Source organism: Dasypus novemcinctus, chromosome 11, assembly GCF_030445035.2.
Source record: "Dasypus novemcinctus isolate mDasNov1 chromosome 11, mDasNov1.1.hap2, whole genome shotgun sequence".
In the NCBI taxonomy this organism is placed as follows: Eukaryota; Metazoa; Chordata; class Mammalia; order Cingulata; family Dasypodidae; genus Dasypus; species Dasypus novemcinctus.
Genome location: NC_080683.1, coordinates 117,783,046 through 117,805,887, shown reverse-complemented (window position 1 = coordinate 117,805,887; position 22,842 = coordinate 117,783,046). Strand labels below are relative to the sequence as shown.

The 22,842-nt window shown below is 48.5% G+C and overlaps 1 protein-coding gene across 1 annotated transcript in view; it reads right to left on the bottom strand.

Annotated features, from left to right (window-relative positions):
• ARFGEF3 (ARFGEF family member 3) overlaps window positions 1–22,842 on the bottom strand; it is a 149,565-nt gene that overhangs the window by 78,572 nt on the left and 48,151 nt on the right. The window contains exons 5-7 of the mRNA XM_058307546.2: window positions 14,928–14,996; window positions 3,865–3,987; window positions 736–778 (exon numbers count right to left, since the gene is read on the bottom strand). Coding sequence (XP_058163529.1) covers window positions 736–778; window positions 3,865–3,987; window positions 14,928–14,996 — 235 coding nt within the window. The remainder of the gene's footprint in view (window positions 1–735; window positions 779–3,864; window positions 3,988–14,927; window positions 14,997–22,842) is intronic.

The following is a 22,842-nucleotide window of genomic DNA, read 5'->3' as shown; positions in this document are numbered from 1 at the left end:
CCTCTTTTTCTAATTATAGCTTTTATCTGTTTCTCTCCTTCCCATTCATTCCTTTCCTTTTTCATCTTCTGTTACCCCCTATTCCTTCCCCCTATTGTTAACTGGCTAAATGTTAAAGAAAAGCACAATACTTTTTGTTATTACTGAATAAAATCTGAAGTAAAGCCTATAGGTTAATTTTTTAATCAAATGATTTGAAATTTTTTGTATCTCTTTCAGAAAACACTACTTCCAAATACTTGTTTAAAAACTTACTTGCTTGAAATTATATGTGGATCTCTACTTTTTCCCTTCCCATGGGTCAGAACGGAAGTCCCTTGCCTTGATTTCATCTGCTCTTAAACCTGAACTGTTCTTCTGCAGAGACCCTGTGGGCCAGATGACTTATTCTTTATGTCCAAAAAATTTGGTATTTCATGAGCTTTCTCCTGGTGCAAGAGCAGTGAGATTTCTACAAATTTCAATCCAATTCTCATTTTAACAACCAATAAACCTGACTTAATGGAGCAGGAAGTAACTAAAAACAAACACCCCCCCACACACACACAGTAGGGCATCTGAAGAATCCATTTGGACAGGAACAGGTGTGGCTGACATAATTAACAGTAAGAGCACATCAGGCAAAGCTAAGCAGAAGGGATTCCCAGCCATTTTACATCCCCTGCACCACGTACATGGACAACATTCTGATACCTGCTTTTTTTAAACCCAACCGGTAAAGATCAAATCCAATACCTCGATTTCCGAATTCCTGCGGGACATCTGGGTTTTCAATAATCTAGTAAGGGAGACACACACAGGACAATTAGGAGATTTCAGGCAAGAATAATCCTGACTCCTACACAGTGGAAAACTCTAGAAAACAAAATGGCATCCGGAGTGCTCTGGGCTCAGTTAACTAAGCAGCACCCTCCAGCTCTTCCTAGCTTTTCATTACTCATGGCATTTATGAAAAAGGATATGACTGAGCTGATCTGTTTCAAAAAGAAATTTATTCACATGTCCACAAACCTCACAGAAGCATCAGCACTGTGGTTCACTTTAGGACTCAAGGGTGCTGGTTTAATCATGGGTCGGGCAATACCTGCCCGACAGGTGAGCTCCCGGGGCATAGAGAACAATCTACCCTGGGATTGGCACTGGTGCTAGGAAGGATCAGGTCCCTGGACTTCAAAACACAGGTCTAAAGATGACGGCTGATCAGCAACAGCACCTTCTTAAGGGATGGGGAGCCCTGCACCTCCCACTCTTGGCTGTGGCTCGGGAGATCCTGAAGTATCAGGGTAGAGACGGAGGAAGGGGCAAGTACTCAAAAGGAGGAAGACTTACTTCCCATGCCGGGATAATTCGGGGACTCTAGGGGTTCCAGGTGGGCAGGAGGCTCCTCTCCCTCCCAGTGAGGTACTCACTGCACTGGGGATAGTAGGAAAGCATTTTCATGCCCATTAACTATCAGACATGGAGATCACCCCATGCTCAGATGTTTATTTTAAACTTGTTACAAGCACACATTTCTCCTATTCTCTATTCATTCATTTGCCAGTTCAGCTACTTCCGCAGCATTTTCTTTCTGTGAAATATTATGCCAGGATCGAGAGATCGGCACACGGCCAGAACAGACGTTTAGGTCAATATTTTCTGGAGGAAACACATCTGAATCATTTTTAAGGGCAGGAGAATCAAATATTTAAATGAAAGCATTTTGCAGTGTGAAAGTAGTAGTTTATAATTTAACCACAGCTTTGCTCACCTGATACCATGAAAACAAAGCTTGATCATCTCTCAGGGTTTCTGGGGACATGAAATTGTGTAGTCTGCCCTGAGGGTGGGGGACAGGGTGGGACGGACACCTCCCGAGGAGGTGTTTGGTGTTCTAGTCCCTTTCTTTCCGTGGTCCTTACACCTTCCTCCTGCTGGGAGGCCCTGGGATGCTCCCCCAGGGGTGAGTCAGGATGGCCCACTGGTGGCCCTGGGGGAGCAGCAGCATCCTTGAGCAATCCTCTCTGTCCCCACAGACAACCCACCCGAGGAGCTTGTCAGAAAGGGCTATTCTTAGCCTGCATAATTCAAGTCTCTCCAGAACAGGCGTCACACATCCCTAAAATATTAGCATCCTGAGAATTGGGCTTTTCTGGGGCCCAGAATCACACTTCCTGGGACTGCATGAGTCATAGAAAGGAAATAGCAGGAAGCATTAATTTTCCATCTAATTTGGGATCTTGCCTCAGGTTGGGGCCGAGTCCAGATGGTCAGAATGAGCAGGACAGAGGGCTAATTAGCCCCATCAGGCCACAGGCCCGGAGCCAGAGAATCTTCCGGTACAGTCCCGACCTCTGTAACCAGGCATGTCGCCATTCCTTGCAGACGAGCTAAAGCGGGCCGAAGCCCACGTTATTTTATGTGAAACCTGAGGCTCTTCTACAAAGATTTTCAACGGTTTAAAAACTCAAAAGTAAGTTTAAATGAACCAGTATAACTGAAAGCTTGAAACTATAAAACCCTGAGAAATAATGAATATTATAATATTTGACCATGTTGCCATTTAGCAAGGATGGGATATGACTGCTTAGTAATAAGAGAATTTTCAACATCTTAGATTTATTTCCACTAAGGATTCTTTTTTCTCTCTGATTTCTACGTATAGATTTGAATTTCTTTTAAACTGATAGTCCCCCAACATCGTATTCAAAATCTCAGCTTAAAGAAAGTAGTTTTTAACATAGGGCCAGCTAAAGTAATAAAAAAATCTCAAGCTAAAAATTTAACCTTTTAAATAATAGAAACTTGGGCTTTGGTTTGAGCAAACACAAAAGAAAAAGGGTAATATTTGTTTTTTTCAGGTCACAGTGTTGTTGATGCAGAAGTGCATATTAATAGAGACCCTGAACGGGGAGACAGGAGTCTGGGCTTAAGTTCTGGAATATTCACTGAGAAGCTCATTGATTTTAGATGAGAAAAGCCCATATCCCTGGGCTTCTGCTTCCTCATCTGCTAGACACAGAATAGAAGAATTTGACTACATGACTTCTAAGGTTCCCCTTCAGTTCCATGTTTCTCTAAAAATCAGAGGGAAACAACTGAAGTTCCATAGGAACACAATTTCTGAAAAAAATAATTTCTGAGGTGTTTCAGACTGCAGCTGAGATTTCCTGTTTAAAAAATAATTACTGTCATTTCAGAACCCTCCTTGAAGATTTTAAATGAATTTTAATCTGAATTATTATAGAGGCAGATTTTTAAAAAAAACAATTTTAAAGAGAAATCATTTTTCTTATGTACATTCCAAGAAAATATTATATACAAGAAGCCAATTACACTTACAATTTTCCTCAGGAACACTCATTTTAGACAATCTGTTTGAGTTTAGCACAAAATGCTCCAGTGGGCCTTGATGGTACAGTGAGGACAAATTCAGGCTTATCCTGGTGGCACCAGCAGCTGAAGGAGACCTCCTGCCCCAGCTTTGAGCCAACGAAGGGCAACTCACGTAACCATCCTCAGAGCAGGTCATTCACTGCTACACGTTTTTCTCAATTTCGAATTTACATCTGGAATTTGTGAATCTATCAGCGATTGTGTGATATTTTGATATTTAAAAATTCAGTATGAGAAGTTTTAAAAAATGATTTTTCAAGAAAGTAAATTTTATGACCACTAAAATAGAAACTGCACAGAAAAACAATTCTCAGGGTTTCGGGCTGAGACAGGCAAAAATCTATTAGAAGAGCTTCGTTTCTAGAAAGGGCAAGCAGGCCCTTCAGGTCTGGCCACTGTTGGAGGCAGGAGAGGCCCCGGGGGTGGGACACCACATGCAGTTAACACAGACGCCGCCCGGGGCGGCTGGGTGGACATGGCAAGGCTCACCGTGTTCTCCTGCCTCTGTCGTAGCTGCAAAGTCAAGTCACTCAGCATTTGACTGAGAGTGGCCCGCACAGCGGTGTTTATGCTACGCTGGTGGCAGCTACTTATGTATGTCTCAATGCACACCTGGTGAAGAAACAAAACAGAACACACACGTCCTGTAGATACCGGCCCGTTCCCGGCAGTCTTGGGCAATCGCCAGAGAGGATCTCAAAGTCTTCTTGAATAGAACGCCAGCCTGACTTAGGACCAGTTATTAGTGAGTCCCCAAAAGATGAAAAATCCCTGGGAATTTCCTTTTCAGCCTATGGCAAAAGCAACGCTTCCCTCAAGATTACCACTCTGAGATGCTTATCTTCTGAGCATCAGAGAAGGCAAAACAAGCGGTTTTTAGGTAGGCTGAATCATTTTATCCAGAACAAATTGGATGGTTTGAGCTGAGTCAAGAAAAGCCCCCTCCGCTGCAGACCAGGAACAGGATGGCTTAGCTGCAGGGTGCGATGTGTGGGAAGAGGGCTAGCGCTCTGGTTGGGTGCTCATCTAACGTGATGAAGGTCAGCTGGCAGGTGGCCCTGCTTCTAAGCTGCGCCTGGAGGGGGAAGCGCTGGCCTGGACCCCAGGAGCCTGCGCTTCCCAGGCAATGCCTCGAGGGAGCCGGGGCAGCTCAGCTCATGGTGTGCTGGAGCTGGAGCTCCCCTGCCCTGCCGTGGGAGGCAGAGTCCAGCCTCTTGACCGCCGTGAGGACCCCTGGGAAGGGATCTGCCTGATGTCCCCAGCTTGCTGGGGTCCCGTCCTTGTCCTGCTAAGGGAACCTGCTGCACTGGGGCCTCAGGATGTCCAGCTGAGCTTAGGAAGACTCCCTGGTGGCTGCTGTCTGGAGAAGCCCAAACTGAAAAAAGTCTCCCATTCGATGATGATGTCTTCTGATTTGCCACCTCGAATCCTTCTGGAAGCTATAGGAAGTGACAACACAGGCTTTATATGTACTCGCCTTCCTTGCTCTCTAAGGCAGGGGTTCTTAACAAGGGGTCCGCGAGCTTGAATTGAAATTCAAAAAAGCATTCTTCTTGGTACAGGATGTGATCTATTTATTAAATAATCCACAGTATAGGGTGGACCTGGTAAGGGGTCCATGGTTTTCACCTGACCAGCAAAGGGGTCCGTGGAACAAAAAATGTTCAGTACCCCTGCTCTAAGGTATATTATGCTTTTAATTTTACAAAGCATATTCAGACACACAAAAACAAAGAAGAGTCCCTGTATTATGTTTCTACGAATAGCTCCGAGATTGTCTCTAATGAAAACACAGGCTGCTCACTTAATTGGCAAGCTTAATTTGAAGACTGACAACTGAGATGGGAGAGAGACTGCTAACTTTTGCCGTTGCTGCTTCAGCTAGAGCATTTTCTGCACAGCTCACTGTCAATACTTTTTGCGAAGTGAACTAAGTAAAATCAATCTTTTTAAGAAATTTAAGCTATTTCTATTGAATGCTTACTATTTCAAATGAGCATGGAAGATTTACAAGTGTATTTGGAAGTTGGCCTAGATTATTTTCCAGTTAAAAAATAAGAAGTTCCGAAGTGTTTATTTTTCCAATACTAATTTAAGGTATGTCAATTTTCAATTCATTTTCTCAGATGATCAGGGATTATAATGTAGGTGCAATTTATATGAAGGTGCAATTTATACATTCTTAGGAGGGAAAAAGATGTTTTAATCCATGTGATAAAATGGTTTAAAAACCTTGGAAACAGATCTAAATGAGTGTAGGGTTTCACTTAGATAAACCCAAATTCTCTGTGGTTTAACTATTCCCAAACAGTCCCATTTGTACCTAATAATTAAAGATTTCTTTAAATCTTACATTTTCTCAAGAAATCTCTATAACTATCCAAAACTAAGAGTTGGGACCACCATAAGACCTCCCTTAAATTTCATCAGTCATTTTGGACCCATGAAAGAGCATACATGATGAACTCTATTTTATACAACACAAATGGTGCTGTAAATAGACAAGAATCCCCCAATTCCAATTCCAACTGTGTTTCTTTGAGTTTGAATGTCACCATCATTTTTTTGTGTTGTGTTGCAAATCCTTCATGCACAACACTGGGAATGATTTACTGCAGGAGGCATTTTATCCAGGGGAAAATTGAGCATGTTTACTCTGCTAAAAAAAAAAAAAAAAGCATTAATCTAAAAAGTTCCTTCTCCTAAAGTTAGGCATATAAATATTGCATACGACAAAAGGGAATCCTGCTAAATTAAATGACCATGCATTTATCTGGCAATATCGCTGTCTCTAGGTACCTAGAAAGAACTGCTTAATCAGCTATTCCCGATATCTTACAGTCACAAGACCAGAGTTTCCATTTATAAACCACTGTCTTTAAGGCCAATGACTTTTCATTACGGGAATCCTTTTCTTCCTCCATCTCAGGGCAGTGCTAAATTGAGCACATTGAATCAGAGAAATGTAGAATAACAAGTCCCAAGGCAGGCTGGGTTTCTGGAAAAGGCCTCGACAACTTCTCTTCATCCCCCCAGCGTTGGTCCTACCCCGTGCCCTTTGCTTTCGCTGTGCAGAATTGACACTTAAAAAGCCCCCATCCTGCACCGTGCCAGAGGCTCAAAGGGCCAAGTCATGTACCTTGTGGACAGCCCCAGGCCCCTGGTCGCCGGGGGATGCTCGAAGACAAAGGGCACTGAGGACTTTCGTAAGGGACATTTGGATCATTTCATGCATTTGTGGACTTCCGGCTTTATGGCATGCTAAACAAAACTTGAGAACAAAAACACAAATGGTTAGTCAAGCCAAACAAACCCCAAAGCAGAAGGCAAGAGAAGAACATGCAAGCCCGCCGGCCATACGTGGCAGTACTAGCTTTAGAGCGCTGACTAAGTAGACCTGTAAATAACAGTACTAGGTTAGACGTGGGGTGAAATCACCAAATTTCTGAATAAGCAGCAGCACAGTGGAATGTCGTAGACAGACTGTATGCTGGCCAAAATGATCTCAAATTTGGAAGAAGCTGCCAAAATAGAAATTGGCTTAGCTTTGCAAAATTAGGAAGACCCTGAGTTTGGTGAACCTCATTTTACCTTCTCTTTTCCATCTGAATGGGATTAGTGGCACTGCTTTCATAAGATATTGCATAATATTGAGGGATAAGTTCCATAAAGAGAACAACTGGTGTATTTCCAATTGAAACATTTTATGGAAATAAAAAATACTTTATGGTGATAAAAAGTAGAAAGAATTAGAGAGAAGGAGAGCAAAGCAGAAGAAATGTCTTCTATATAAGGGAAACTGTAATTGCTTTGGGAGCACATTAGAACCAAAGGAATTCTGGTAATTACTCCAGGTCCGAAGTCTAGGAAGAATCAAACAATCATGGAGACAAGCCCGTGGCCAGTCTGTTTCTTCATCCCCCTGTGGCAGTTCCTTCCTACAGCAAGTGAAGGCTGTGACGTGGCCACCTCATCACATGGGTTCTGCCGAGGCCAACGCACACAGCAAAGTAAGGCCGTTTCGTTTTTCCCAGGAAATCTGGGCATAAGTCAGTCCAACTGCTGTGCATGGTGAGGCAAGTGTGCTGATTTTTCTTTTGGATCTCAACTCAAAAGGAAATTCTCAGATACATGTAAGCACAATGAAAATAAAATTAAAAGGAAATTCTTGAAGAGCCTGGGCGTACACGGAAAATTCTGACCGCGACTTCCCTCTTCCTCTTCCGTGTTCTTCTTGGCTGAAGCTGGCTTGTGAAGATGGCTTAAGTCCCCTCAACTCAAGTCCTGCACCCCCCGAGACAGAAGCTTCTCCTCCACCTAGGGAGGGTCTTCTGAGAGCCTCGGCCCCAGAACCAGCCCAAAATGAAGCAGAGAAGACGCTGCTCTGCTCGTTGGGTCCCCCAGCTCCACAACAACGGAATTCAGAGGACAAAGGGTGGTAAGAAATTCCTTGCAAAAGGAGGGCCAGATTGCTCAGATATGCCTGGCGGCAAGTAGCCAAAGGACAGACACCTCAGAAGAGGCAAATCGAGTCAACAGAGAGACTGGCCAACGAGGAGGAAAAGAAAGGGCTGCAGGAAGCAAAGGCGGAGCACGTCCTGAGAAGAGGATTTCCTGCCTCGCGGGGCCTTGGCTAGTTCGAGACAGTGGTCCTCCTGCGCCTTTGCCAGTTTCCTTGCCAGGTGGTGGGCCTCGGCTCTCGATCTCAGATCGTAAGAGGTTCCCCAGGTAAATGGATCGGGTCATCAGGAACATTTCCTCTGGCTCCCTTTTAGAGATGATCTGCTCCTTAATTGTAGAATGTTTTATTTAAGGCATAATTCAGAAACAATGCCACCCTATCAGAGTGAAAAATACAAAAGTACTCTGGATCATTTCAAGAGTGATAAGGCAGCTTGAATTTAAGAATACTTTAGTGATTAGTGGATCTGTTAAATCATCATCTTTGGTGACAGGTCTTGAGCGTCAATGTTTTTTGAGCTCCCCAGGGCACAGGTGGGACTGTCACTAGTGCAGGGGTTCTTAACAAGGGGTCCGTGAGCTTGAGTTGAAATTCAAAAAAACCTTATTCTTGTGGGGACGTGTTGGTGCGGGTGTGAGCTATTTATTAAATAATACACAGTGTAGTGTGGGCTTAGTAAGGGGTCCGTGGTTTTCACCTGACTGGAAAAGGGGTCGTGGAATAAAAAAGGACAAGAACCCCTGCCCTAGACCCTCTGATGGTAATAATCCTCTGAAAAGGTAAACTGAGTATCAGCACATGAAGGCACCCACCCAAGGGCTACTCCTGAAGGCCTCTGGAATTAAAGGCCAGAGAAAAGTGAAATGCATTACTCTCCTTGTATTAAAAAACACCACGTAGCAATTATCTAACTAAAGGCCTTGCTAAGGGTCTGAGGTGGATGCAAATTCTTACAAATTTCACTCAGTTGCCCATATCATTATGGCAGAGATTCTACAGACAGTTTCTAAGACTGAAGGTAGCCGGGATGCAATGCAGCACAATGGCAAACAGAGCATGTCTGGAATTTCTCAGAGCCTGGCCTTGCCTCTCGCTGCAGAAATCCTCCCCTGGCTTAGGATTCCTCATCCAGCTTTGCTGGTGGTAAAGATTAAAAAGGAATAATAATAATAAAAAAGGAATGTACATAAATGCTACTGTGGGCATATCCTAGGCACTCAACAACTGGTGGTTGTTACTATGAACCAATGTTTTGGAATGGAGGGATGGAGGGGTGGAGTGAAAAAGGGAAGTCCCTCAAAGCATGACTCTTAGAGAAAAAACGATTTTAAGACACTTGGCTTGAGCCTGACAGCATGCCACTGGATCTGAGACGAGCAACACATGAGTCAAAAGATCAAACCAACAAATACACACTGAAGAACTAATGTTTCTCCCAGTGGAATCTCCAGCAGGCATGAGAATACGCCCCAAATCTTCCCCTGGGAACTCTGCCAGTAGCCATCTTCCAATTAGCTTCCAAGAGCTTCCAGCTATGGTTCCACCTCTCTCCTCACCCTAAGACCGTGGCAATTTCCAGTCCTACAACTTTGTTTCTATATTAAAATAACTGCCCTTGGAAAACTCAACATACCTTCTAAATACGGCATAATACTAAGAGAAATTTTGGGTCGAGCTTTCAACCAACAAAGAAAAAGATTACGTCCAGAGAAGGGGCTTCAGTCTTGACTGTTCATGAAAATGAGCCGAGCACATGTTGGGTATTTCATCATCGTTCATTTTTTTATTCTTATTTCTGTTGCTTCATGAAAGCTCTGCTCTGCAAAACTTTCCTTATTGCACAGTTTAAGCAAACTAAAGTTGGACACAAAAATGAAAGCTGTCCTCGTATTGACAGTTTCAGAGCTAAATGATCCTTTCCGTTTCAGCAGGGCCTTAAGCAAACAGCCTCCTTTTCCTCCCTGGCATACACAGCTCATTTCCTGGTGAACAGGTTTTAGGGTAAACACTGGTCTTGAGTGGGAGTCGCTGCATGCCAGAGTGAGAAGGGTGACAGCGACTGGATTATTTCCCAACGTTTCCATGGGAGATTTAAATGGTTTGTTCTAAAATGCCTTTTTAAAAATATATATATAAATCAATTTTTAAATATAAATTCCCTGGCCATTTCAAAAGTGACAACAGGAGAAAAAGGATTTTTTTCTTTAAGTTAATGCATTATTTTTATGAAAAGTTCTGATACAACCCTAAAGGCTTCCAGGAGCTAAGTGGTGATGTGGGACTTTAAAAATAGGGATGCAGATTTTCAAGGACTAAATTAGCAGGCGAAAAGCCTTTGAGGACCTGAAAAATCACCAGGTTTCAGTGAGTCTACAGATTACTGTTATTTCTCTTGGCAGTGTAATTCTCTTTTGCAGTTAATTATTTCTGTTGACAAAAAAATCATTTCTTAAGAGATTTCCATGGTAAAAACTCAAAGGCTCTAAGCTTTTTTGCAAATTTAAGGAGATATAAAATAGTGGCCAGTAAAAGAAATCTTTATTTCCATCTTGTGTATCTGGAGAAAACAAGGACTTCAGATGAGGAGTCTACTGTTAGTCTAACTTACCCATGCATTATTTGTCTCATAACCTAATATTTGTAAATACTGATCTGTATGCTTATATTTATAGCATAAGTGGTTGCGATGTTTTCTACAAATAGACCTACTCCACGCTTGACTTAGGCCACATTATATGAATATGGAATGGGGTGGTGGCAGGTTCCCCTCTAGATGTCTGACAGCGGGGCCTTCCGGGTGAAAGCGCATGCCCAGAAGGAAGAGTGGGCTATCTCCTCAGCTTACTAAACTGTGAAAGCATTTCAGGAATGTGTGTGATATAGAGGGAGCACCAAGAATGGGAAGGGGAGAACGAGATGATTGAGCAGGGGACGATGAATGAGAAGACAGGGGGATCAGGAGACTCCAAAGCTTCTATTTATTGGGAGGTCACCATGGAAAGGCTGTTGCTGCTGGCTGGGATGCCCCACTTTTTGGGGGGGATGGAGAAACAATGGCAGAGGGGACGGGCTGCAGGGCAGCTCTCGCCTGGGACTTAAGTCCATCAGCTCAGGAGCATCACTGAAGATGAGATGACGCCAATGTCCAAATGCAATGGTGCTTTGAGCTCTACTATGCATGAATCACCTGGCATCTTGTTCTTTGTTTATTTTTTTATTTTTTATTTATTTCTCCCCCCCCCCCCCCATTGTCTGCTCTCTGTGTCCATACACTATGTGTCCACTTTCATTCTTGTCAGTGGCACTGGGAATCTGTGTCTCTTTTTATTACATCATGTCGCCACATCAGCTCTGTGTATGCGACCCTACTCCTGGGCAGGCTGCACTTTTTCTGCATGGGGCGGCTTTCCTTACAGGGTGCACTCCTTGCGCGTGGGGCTCCCCTACACGGGGGACCCCTGCATGGCACAACACTCCTTGCGCTCATTAGCAGTGCGCATGGGCCAGCTCATCACGCAGGTCAGGAGGCCTGGGGTTTGAACCCTGGACCTCCCATGTGGTAGGCGGACACTCTATCTGTTGAGCCAAATCCGCTTCCCACTTGGGATCTTCTTAAACTGCAGATTCTTTCTCCTACGCTGGGACCTGAGATGCTGCATTTCTCCCCAGCTCCCGCTGATGTGTCCGGCCCCAGACCACCCTCTGAGGTTTCCGAGCACAGCGGCTCATTTCAGCAGGGGTTCAGGCACACGCTTAGCCTGGACAGCAGAAGCCATCAGGGTAGCCTTTCTCAGCCTCTCCCATAGAAAGAATCACCTGGGGAGCTTTTACAGAATTTGGATGCCCAGATCCCATCTAAGACCAAAAATCTCAATTTGTGGGATCTTTCATTTTTAATATCTGCCCCCCCTGATGATTCTAAGGCACAGCCCGAGTTGAGAACCATAAATGAAAAGGAAGGCCTCCCCTCCCATACGTGAGAGTTAGTTTCTGGAGGGTCAAGAGGAAAAGTCAAAGTTTAATCGGGTAATGACTGAAATGGTCAAGGCTTACCTACGCGCCTGTTTGTCAGCCTGCCTCCTGCTCCAACTTCTGTCCCATATTAGGAGGAAATTCCTGCATACGACCATCTAATAGAACATAGAACGCTATCATGACTGCAGAAGGCAAGATTAGCTCAGCTTCACCCTCAGGTCTGTGGGATGCTGATGCCCAAGTGTGGCTGGGTGAGGGCAGGGGCTGGGTGAGGGCAGGGGCTGGGGGTGAGGGCAGGGGCTGGGTAAGGGCAGCGGCAGCCTCTCCCAGTGACTTCTGAGGCTCGTGCCATCCACACAGCCGGCCCGTGTAACGAGGTGATCAAATGTGCTCCACGGCGTGATGGGGGACAACCAGAGACCTGCCCCAGAGCAGTTTCCTGTCTGTGAAATGCGGGTGGCACTGCTGCGCCCAGTGTTGATGGTGCGGGCTGCGTGGGCTGGCCAAGGTAAAGCTCTTGCAGCAACCCCGGGCGAGTGCTGGGCGTGGCCCTGTCCCCACGAGCACCAAGGAGCGCCGCCCAGTGTTTTGGCATCTCCTCACAGGCCCTGCTCAGAGGGCCGGAGCTCCAGCTGTGCCCCTGTGGCCCTGCTCAGCGCAGGCTGGCCCCCCATGGCGGCCACAGGGCCGCACGGTGCTCTGTCCACCCAGCAGCGGCCCTGGCTCAGGCACGCGCTTCTGCTCCACGGCGGGCAGCACCGGCTGGGGAAGCTCGGGGGGTGGCGGGATTTGGAAAGAGGGCCCTTGCAGGTGGGGTTAGTGAGACCAGGCGAGCCACGCTGGGGTGGGGTGGATGCCGAGCCCAGGGTCGGGGGTCCTAGTGAGAAGAGGCAGGTTGGGGTTCAGAAACACAGAGCAAGGGAGGCGGCCGGCCGGAGCAGGGGGCAGGGGCTGGGGTGCTGCCGCCACGAGCCAAGGAACGCTGGGGCCCCGGAGGCCGGAGAGCGGCCGGAAGGGTCCCGCCTACAGGCTCTGGAGGGAGCCGGGCTGGCCTGTTGTGGACTTCAGCCTCCAGAGCTGAGACAAGACAGCTCTGCCATGGGACCCGCAGGCCTGCTCCTCGGGGCAGCCGCGGGCAGCCGAGCCCAGCCCTGCTTCCTTCATCACATCCCTCCCACGGGCGGTGATGGACACTGGGGGACTTGTTGTTGGGGCTCCCCCACTAAATTTTAAATACTGTCGGGAAGCGGAATTCCACTCAACAGATAGAGCATCCACCTACCACATGGGAGGTCCAGGGTTCAAACCCAGGGCCTCCTGACCCATGTGGAGCTGGCCCACGTGCAGTGCTGATGCGCGCAAGGAGTGCCCTGCCACACAGGGGTGTCCCCTGCATAGGGGAGCCCACGTGCAAGGAGTGCGCCCCGTAAGGAGAGCTGCCCAGTGCGAAAGAAAGTGCAGCCCGCCCAGGAATGGCGCTGCACACACGGAGAGCTGACACAACAAGATGACGCAACAAGAAGTAACACAGATTCCCACACCGCTGACAACAACAGAAGTGGACACAGAAGAACACACAGGGAATGGACACAGAGAGCAGACAACGAGGGGTGGGAGAAATAAATAAAATTCTTTAAAAAAAAAAAATGCTGTCTTCCCCCTGGCCCTGGGACTCCCTCGGGGAGCGTGTGGCCAGGACCTGCGCCTCTAGTCACTCAAGGTTCTCCCCTCCAAAGCCTGGCTACCCCCGCTGCCCCCTCCCCAGCTACCCCTGCCAGGTCCCTCTGCTTTTTAACGTATCACAGGGCATTAAAGATGGAAAGTTAAATTAAATCATTTATGAGCATGGGGAAAAGTTTTGTGTCTATCGAAAGAGAAAGCAGCAGCCGATGGGCTGGCGTCTCCCTAAACCCTGAGCTTTCTTCCTGGTTGGTGCTGCCCGCTCTTCCTTCACGGGCCAATGCACTGGCCAGCGTCCTTCTGGCCCATCCTGTTTCTTGCTATGGCCAGAAATGACTTCTGTCATTGTGAAAGTGAATCTGCAAATGACAGAAGCATTCACAGGTCTCTTAAAATCCGATGAAAACAAAATACTGACCGCCATTCCATTTCTTACATTGAGTAAAATACATAAATGTGTTAAAGGCATTCTTGCTCCCTATAGAAACACACATTGAAATATACACTTGGCGGCTCCCAATATCAAATACAGGATGAAAGCTCATTTATCATTTATATTTTAGTAAAAGGTCAACAGATCAGCTGCTTGCTTCTCTTTTGACAGACACATAAAATTTTTCTACATGTCCAAAAATAATTTTCTCTTTATTTTCACTCTGTAATGTCACAGTCTACTGTAAAGAAATCCCAGATCTGCTGGAAGTACAACCTGTGAAGCCTGAGTGCTGGGCTTTCTCCTTCTCCAGAATTTCAGAATTTAGAAAACCCTTACCTCCCAGGGCTCTGAACATATACTTTTGTCGGAACACATGAATCCTGAAGGTATGCTTTTTGAGAAATGGAAAAATTATTCTAAGCATAAAACAGTACAGCTCTGGAAAAATAATGCTTCCAAAAGCCAAGGGCATCTGCCAGGCATCCTAGGACCCTCATTTTCTGCAGGGCACGTCCCTGGGGTGCTGGCAGGTCCCTTACTCCAGGCTGCAGGCCACGTTGGAAAGAGAAGGTTTACCATCATAGTAACAAAATGGGTTCACCAGGGTTGAGGAGGTGGGAGGATGTCACCAATAAGCACCTCTCCACGTCTCCCGCTTGATTTCTTAAAGGGTATTGTTAAAATCCAGCGCCTTTCAACGACCCTTGGGAGCCGCAGCCGTGGGAGGCAGGACCCCCCGGGGACAGGAGACGGGGTGGGGGAGGCAACCGCGTACTGTTACTTCCATGGTCCAAGCCTGGAGGAGAGCAAGGCCAGCCAGCATGCGGGGCTCTGGCGAACGTGGCTGAGGGGCCACGGGGGGCCATGGGGAGAGGGGCCGCGGCATTGGGAGGCGCGCCCACCCCCCCAGGGCGTTCAGCTGCCCCAGCGTCCCTCCATCCCAGGCCCGGCGAGGCCCAGCGGGGGCAGGCTGCAGGGAGCCGCGGCGCCCTCACTCACCTCGGCGATCCTCAGCACGGCGCTCCCGTTCAGGTCGAAGGTGGGGGTGTAGGTGATGCAGAGCAAGACCTTTAACAGACGGGGCGGGGGGGGGGGGGAGACAGCAGTGAGGTGGGCAGGAGGGTGCTTGCTCTCGCCCGCCGCGCGCGGAGCCCTGCCCTGGCGTGCACTTGCTCCTGCCGCCCCTGCTGCGCGTCTGGCCCCCCGCCGCCCTCGTTAGGGATGGCACTTGAAACAGCAGAAACACCTTCCTCAGCAGGTGCCGGAGGCCCGGCCAGAATAAAGAAGACCGAAAAACGAGGGCGGTCGGGCTGAGGGCTAAGCGCATCACACGAATGCTCTAGGTTGACATTTTTAGTGCGTCATCATTAGGGTTCCCATTTACTGATAAAGCAACAGAAACTCAGAAAGAGGAAGTAAATGAGTTGGTCACACAGTGAATAATTGTGGAGAGGAGATCTGAACCAAGCCCTGGGCCCCACGCTCTGGAGCACCTCGTAGTCCCCTCTCCACGTCTTCCTACACCTCCAACGCCGCCGAAATTTTCTGTCCCTGCTCCCTTCCCAAATCTGAGTAGGATTAAAATCCTTTCACGGGCCTTTTGTTCTCCCTCTTACCTTTTCCTCCAGTTTGCTGCAATGGGGCTTACTTAATTTTTAGTCTCAGGTCTCCCTTATTCTCCAGTGGGTCAATGACATTTGCATGATTAAAGGATCATGAAAAATTTTCACTTCCTTCTTGGAGAGCCATTAGGGAGCCTGTCAATTTTAAGAATTGCTTCTAATTTCGTAGCCCCAGACGAGCAGGCAGCTCCAGACACCAAAGGGCAGGGTGTGTCCCTGCTCCCGAGCTCGGCACCCGTGCCCACTGCAGCTCTGCCTGCTGTGCCCGCCTGCCCACATGTGCCCGCTGCGCCCGCCCGCACCGGCTGCCTGGGTTGTTCTCAATCAGGTCCCGCAGATCCTCGGCCACGCAGAAGCGGCTCTGCCTGCCGGGGCTGGCATCTACACTAAGAGGCACGGCCCGGGCAGCTGCCAGTGGGGCGGCGCAGCTCCCCCGTCTCTCGGTCTCACCCGAGTCCAGTCGCACCTTCAGCGAAAGCCATTTACAAAGGGAAAAGAGGTTTTACCGGTTTTAGCCACAGTGGCAGATGGGCTCGTGGTGGCTCTTGTCTCAAACCCAAGTGCCACCTCCAGATAGAGACCCGCCAGCACCGTAGGGGACCGGGGCCCACCGCCCTGTGGCCTCCTGGGAAAGGCCACGCGGCTTTAGGACCACCACGGGGGTGGGGGCTTGGGGGCAAGAAGGGACGAAGGTGGAGGGGACGGGGCATCTCCAGGACCTAACCCAGCCCGGGGAAGCCCCTGACCTGCTGGCCCCGGGCCTGGGCCCCCGCGCGGGGTCCTCCATGCTGGTCCCCCTAACTCACCGGTGGGCTTCAGTCTCGGGGCTGCCCTCCCTCATATGGGTGTCCTGGGACCCCCCTGTCCCTTGTACTGCAGGGCGTGCTTCATCTCACAGGCTCCAGTTTGCACATTGACTGCTTTCCAATCTCCACTTTAGACAGAAGATTCCCCAGCCTCTGGAAGGCCCTTGGGCTTTTGTCGACAACGCTCCCTTCCTTCCAGCTTTTTTTCAAAAGATTTTATTTATTTATTTATTATTTATTTCTCTCCCATTTCTCCCCCCGCCCCCCCCAGTTGTCTGCTCTCTGTGTCCATTCGCTGTGTGTTCTTCTGTGTCTGCTTGCATTCTCAGCAGCACCGGGAATCTGTGTCTCTTTTTGTTTCATCATCTTGCTGCATCAGCTCTCTGTGTGTGTGGTGCCACTCCTGGGTGGGCTGCACTTTTTTCACATGGGGCGGCTTTCCTTACGGGGCACACTCCTTGCGCGTGGGGCTCCCCTACGCGGGGGCACCCCTGCATGGCATGGAACTCCTTGAGCACATCAGCACTGCACATGGGCCAGCTCACCACACAGGTCAAGGAGGCCCTGGGTTTGAACCCTGGACCTCCCATGTGGTAGGCGGATGCTCTACCTGTTGAGCCATATCTGCTTCCTAGCTTCTGCTCCATCCCACAGGTCCCTTCTGGAGTTAGTTTCGTGGTGGGGGGCAGGGTGGGAGGCAGTGGTGGAGGTGGGGGGCAGTGGCCCTGGCTCTTGGTGCTTTAGCTGCTCTCCACAAAGACTGACAACTGAGGACACTCACAACGTGAAGGTAATGGCACGTGTATTTGAACTGGTTAATGTTGAGCGTGACTTGCAGGACTGACAGGTGACATCCGGCCTTCCATGGCTGCATGCCCTCTCATCTGCAGCAGGACAGCAGGCTTAGAAAGAGGTCTGCAAAAGGCAGCCCAGTGTCCTGTGAGGAGGAGCTCCTTCCGGCAGAAAGGCCGGAGGACGTGGGGGCGGTGGCTGTAGGAGCCGGTGAAGGGCACGGGGTGGGCAGGAAATGAGGAGGGTCTTGCAGACAGTCCTCCTACAGCCAGCGCTGAGCTGGTTCAGAAGACCCTCGAGGAGAGGCTCGCCACGCCGACGGCCCACCCGCGTGCGTGCAGGCCGCTCTGAGCTCCCCGCAGGGCAAAGCCCAGGCAGGCCGCCGCCCTTAGACCCAGGCCCTGTGTGTGAGTGGGAAGCAGAGCAGGTGTCGGTTATGGGGACCCCAAGTCCCTGCCTCACAGGGCGCACCAGGGCATTGGGGCCAGCCGGGACGTGGCCTCAGACGGAAACAACTTACCAAAAACGATGGCTGGAGGAGCCGCGTACCACCTGGCCAGCATTAATGCACTGGATGAAAGCACAGACTGGCGTGGGAAACTTGGGGCAGGACAAATTAATTTAAAATGTCTGCCTTCCACTGCATAATGAGGGGGCAAAAAAGCTGAGACTCCCGGACTGAGCGTCTGCCTCCAGGATGCTCTGGGGGTGTAAGGCAATTCCAGTTAAAAAGTGCCCCTCACGGGGTCTTTCAAGCACATTGACCAAGTTGGCACTGAACAGCAGGAGGCTCAGCTCACCATCCAGCCTGCTGGCACTGCCTCCAGGAAGCAGCGAAGGAGGGGCAGGGAAGACAGGGGCGACGCCTTCCAGGAAGAGAGAAAAGCCACAACAATGGCTAATGAAAGGTCCCAGGATCAAAAAGAATCAAATAGCAGCGACACCCAAGAAGCAGCCCTCCATTGAAAACATGTACAGAGAATGCTGGGTACGAAAATGATTAGACAGGAAAGGAGAATGTGAGGGGGGTGGGCTGTTGATTGCCAGACCTGGGCACAAGGGAGAAGCACCTAGAAAACCTGGTGACTCCAGGAAGAGGGAGGGGCAGAGGTGGCTAGAGAGTGAGGCGGACAACGGGACCCAGGGCTGCGCTTCTGACGGGTCCTCACCCCAGGGTGCGCAATGGTGTGCCGGGGTCCCTCCCAGCTCGGCGCGATGTTGACAGGGTCCCTCGCAGCCACGCCCTCCTCCTTCCACACGCCGGGCTGTGAGGCCACCTCACGGCTCTCGTAGAGTGCGGCGTGTGGGGCGGTGTGACTTTGCTGTGACGCTCTGCCTGTGTCCTCTAGCGCCTCAGCTTTAAAATTCCCATCCCATCTCGCAAGGAGACTCAGAGGAACAACGCATTAAATGAATAATTTTTAAAAGCTGAGTCGGGTGCCTGTCCCTTGCTTAGCTTCTTGGAGGGGTCGCACGAGTCTCCGTGGAACGGAACTCCTGGCAGCCTTCCCACGCAAATGATTAGGCTCCTTTGAAGTAGAAAATGAGGATGCCATCACTCTTTTAGGGATCACCTGCACTCCTCCCCACTGCCCGAGTTCCCACCATTCGGCAGCTCCAACTTCTCCCTCCTGGCATCTTCCACTGTTCACTAAGGCCCCACTGCTGTGGGACCACAAAGAAAAGCAAGGCCCAGTCTTGGTACTGACGGCAGGTATGAGAGTTTACAGTACGCTATGAGGAGCATGGCGGCTGGGGAGGCACAGTGTCTAACCCGCGGCCAAGGTCTGGGGTACTGCATTGACCCTTTTCTGGAATCCTACCTAGAACATGTTGTAACAAGCATCTTTAGAAAAGTGAAGAAAGAGGAGTCCTTATATCCAAAAAGCAAGGAAACTAAAGAACACAGGAGAGAAGGCACGGGGACCACGGAAAGTGAGCTGATGGGGGCAGCCCACCCTCAGGTGCATGGCGGGCCAGGAGGGACATGGCGCGTGTTCACAGAACAAGGAATCCTTGTCCTCCTTTTTGCCCGATTAAACGCTGCTTTTGTTGGCACGCTAACGTGCCTGCTGAGGTGAGGGTGGTTCTGAGCCTCCAAATGCCAGCTGTTACTTACACAGCAAACCAAACAAGGTCAATGGCCAAAGCAGAAGTGTGAGCACACCGAAAGGCTCTAGCATTTTTGTTTCCTTGTGAAACGGGGAGGAACCGATGCTCTTTCAGGCTGGGCCCGTTTCAGATCTGGGCTCTGGCTGGGAACTCAGCTTTCTTTCCCTGGCACACCTTTCCTTTCCTTCTGGCCTGTCTGGTATATCAGCTTGAAGTTTCTTCCATTTCAAAGTCCCTGCAAAGTCCTTCTCTTAAGAAACATCAGGTTCTTTTTGGACTCGGCCAAGTTCAGCCACGAGCGAGGGAACGCTGAGGCACAATGCCTTCCGCTGGGGTCGGGGTGTGCCTGACTTCCAGTCGTGCAGCCTGGTGGCACGTGAGCTTCTCATGTAGACCTTGACCATGAGACTGAAGCATGGGTGCCGCTTTCCCTCATGGCCCACACACCACCACCGACGCACGCTCAGTCCTCCGAAGAGAGCAGGCTGGCAGGAGGTGTATCGTTAGTGTAAAGAGGTCTCAAAGTGAAGGCATGGAGTTCAGGGGGCATTTTCTCACCTAAACTGAAAACGTGGGTACCAAAGATGTACATCCTTTTCTCACTTCTTAACCTCGCCATTACTGACATTTTAGAAAGAATAACTGGTGTGGGGAACTGCCCTGAGCACTGCAGGAGGTTTAGCAGCATCCCTGGCCTAACTCCCACCCCAGATGTGGCACCAAAAATGTCTCCAGATATTATCGAACATCCCCTGGGGGACCGAATCATCCCCGTTAGAACCACCGCCTTTGAGCGTGTGCCGTCCACATGCCTTGTGGATGTAGCTGAGAGCCTCTGCGGCGTCACTCGCTCTGCACCCAGGAGCTCAGAGCTAGAGTCCAGCACTCCAGCGGGCAACCTGGCCTAAGCTGTTGACCCTCCGTTGGCTTGAGGCTCTCGGACTATTGGTAACAATCACCATCTCATGAAGTGTTTACTCTTAGTAGTAAAACTGACTTACGTCGGGTCAAAGTGGCAGGTAATTGGAGACAATACTTTGTGACTCAACTTGCTCAGAGTCCGGCAAAGGGCTATTCAAAGAGATTTAGTGACTAAGAAGATTTTGCTATAGCTCCTGAGCACCCAGTTTGGGAAAAATCTCCAAATACTCATTGGCTCATGGACATGCCTCAGTTCTTTTCTCCTGGCACCAGTAAAAAGTTGCTGCCATGCGTCAAGTGTGCCCTTTGCACCTGGTTCTAGGAAACGCACTGTAGCAGCATCATCCATAGAAAAAAATATAAAAGTTAAACTAAAACGAATTTAACTAATTCGCTCCGATAAAGAAATAAACCCACTCCTATTCCTATTTCCTTCTCCCGCTAAACTTGCCTGGCAAACTCATAGCTGTTACCCTCAGAGGCCTCACAAGTCTATTTCCAGAGCTGACATGACTCTCAAATTTCCATCCTTAATTTCAGCTTCTAAACATCACAACTGAATATATGCAACTTCATGAAAAGCACAGCGACCTCTCTAAGCCTACAAAACAGTAAACAGCTGACAAGTCTCCCTCCCTAAAATTCTGATGTTTAATTATGCAATCATTAAACTGTACTTAGAGTAAACACAGCCATGTGGAAAACGCTTATGCTCTAAAGCGAAATGAACTGAGTTAAATGAAATCCTATGTGCACAATGAATATAATTGTCAAGACATACATAAACTGGATTGAAATGAACACTCAAAAATCAGTCATGGTGATAGGGTTTACCATCAACTCTTTCTATTTTGAAATGTCTTGCAATGATCAAGCACTTGTGTTTCTTTAAATAATTATTTTAAAACATCATAATTCTTTGAGCTCTGGCAATGCAAGCTCAATATCACTCTCCTAAATTGGCTCTTACACTTAAAAACCCATGATTCAGAAGCTCTGACTGCTCTTCCTGGAGTCACCTTGGAGTCTTTCTTTTGCACATACCTCCTTGCTTACTTCACTGCCCACCATGGGTCTCACCTGATTCTCTCTCTGCAGTAAAGGATGCGGGTGGTCACCAACCCACCCTAAGTCCCTGGGACCTCTGGCTCAAACTCTTCCAATAGTCATTTCCCCAGTGCCTCTGACATGGTTCTGTGATTCCCAAACTCTCCTGCAAATAGCTTTGTCCACAGCCCTTCACTTCCAACACCCAGCTCTGGGCATGTCATTCTCCTTGGAGTCTTTCTTTTGCACATACCTCCTTGCTTACTTCACTGCCCACCATGGGTCTCACCTGATTCTCTCTCTGCAGTAAAGGATGCGGGTGGTCACCAACCCACCCTAAGTCCCTGGGACCTCTGGCTCAAACTCTTCCAATAGTCATTTCCCCAGTGCCTCTGACATGGTTCTGTGATTCCCAAACTCTCCTGCAAATAGCTTTGTCCACAGCCCTTCACTTCCAACACCCAGCTCTGGGCATGTCATTCTCCTGCTGACTCTAGAGGCTCCCAGTGCCCACCAGCGCAGACTGCCCAAGCTGACTAGGCCACCAGGATCTGCCCGACCTCCCCTCCAGAAGCAGCACCTGCTATCCCTGCCCAACTCTAGTTCATACCTTGTGCTTTTCCATCTTCAAATGTTTCTTCTGTACAAGAACGCTCTCCCTCCCAATATAATGACCTGAATCCCACCCACCTTCCAAGATCCAACTCAAATCCTATCTCCAGCGGGAAGTGGTGTTGTCCCAGCTGAGGGTGGTTTCTAAATTTTCCCAACTTTTCTTCTGATATCACATACAAAACTACCTTGAATTATAGTATTTGTGTATGTCTTCATCCTTTTCCTACTAGATTACAAACCCTTGTCTTGGAATGTTTTGCTTTTTTTATCCTTCCTGGAGTTTTATACGTTGTTGGTAATCAAAATACATTCCCTGATCAAACCGATGAAAATCTGAAAGTGAAGTCTAAAGGAAAACACATTGAAAAGTTCAATGAGTTACCTTTTCTAGTTTAATCTGCAACGAATTTGTTTTGACCCAATCTTGGCCTTTCAAAGCTAGATGTTTAAGAAGACAAACTTCACCAGTTTGCCTCTTCCATCTTCCCTTCCTCTTTCATCTCAGACATTCCCCAGAGAGGAGCCTCATCTCTGAGATCATCTCTGCCATATGCACATGGACTTCTGATGTGATCAGCACTCGCTGGCATGGCCAGTCGAGCCCCTCGAGATAAAGTTGAGCTTTTAAAGGGCTTGGCCAATTGGACTCTCTATATGTTAAATATTTAGTCTTTATAAAGCTCTCCTAGGAATATACAAATCACATGAACTCCACCTAGTTGGATGAAACAGAAGCTTAACAGGTTCTTCAAAGAAATCAGCACAGCTAAACAGCTGTGTTTCCTGCAGACATGGGAGCACAGCGATGGCTGGGACTCTGAATTTACCTAGATGGATAAGTGGAAGGTGACTACATATAATCATTCACAAAGGTCTTCTTTTAAGCTAGTAGTCAATATGATAAGAGTATTCTTTAGGGATCAGCAGTATACCATATATCAGAAATGCATGAAGCCACACACACTCTTCCCTTACTCTAGAAGAAAACAGCCGTGCTTT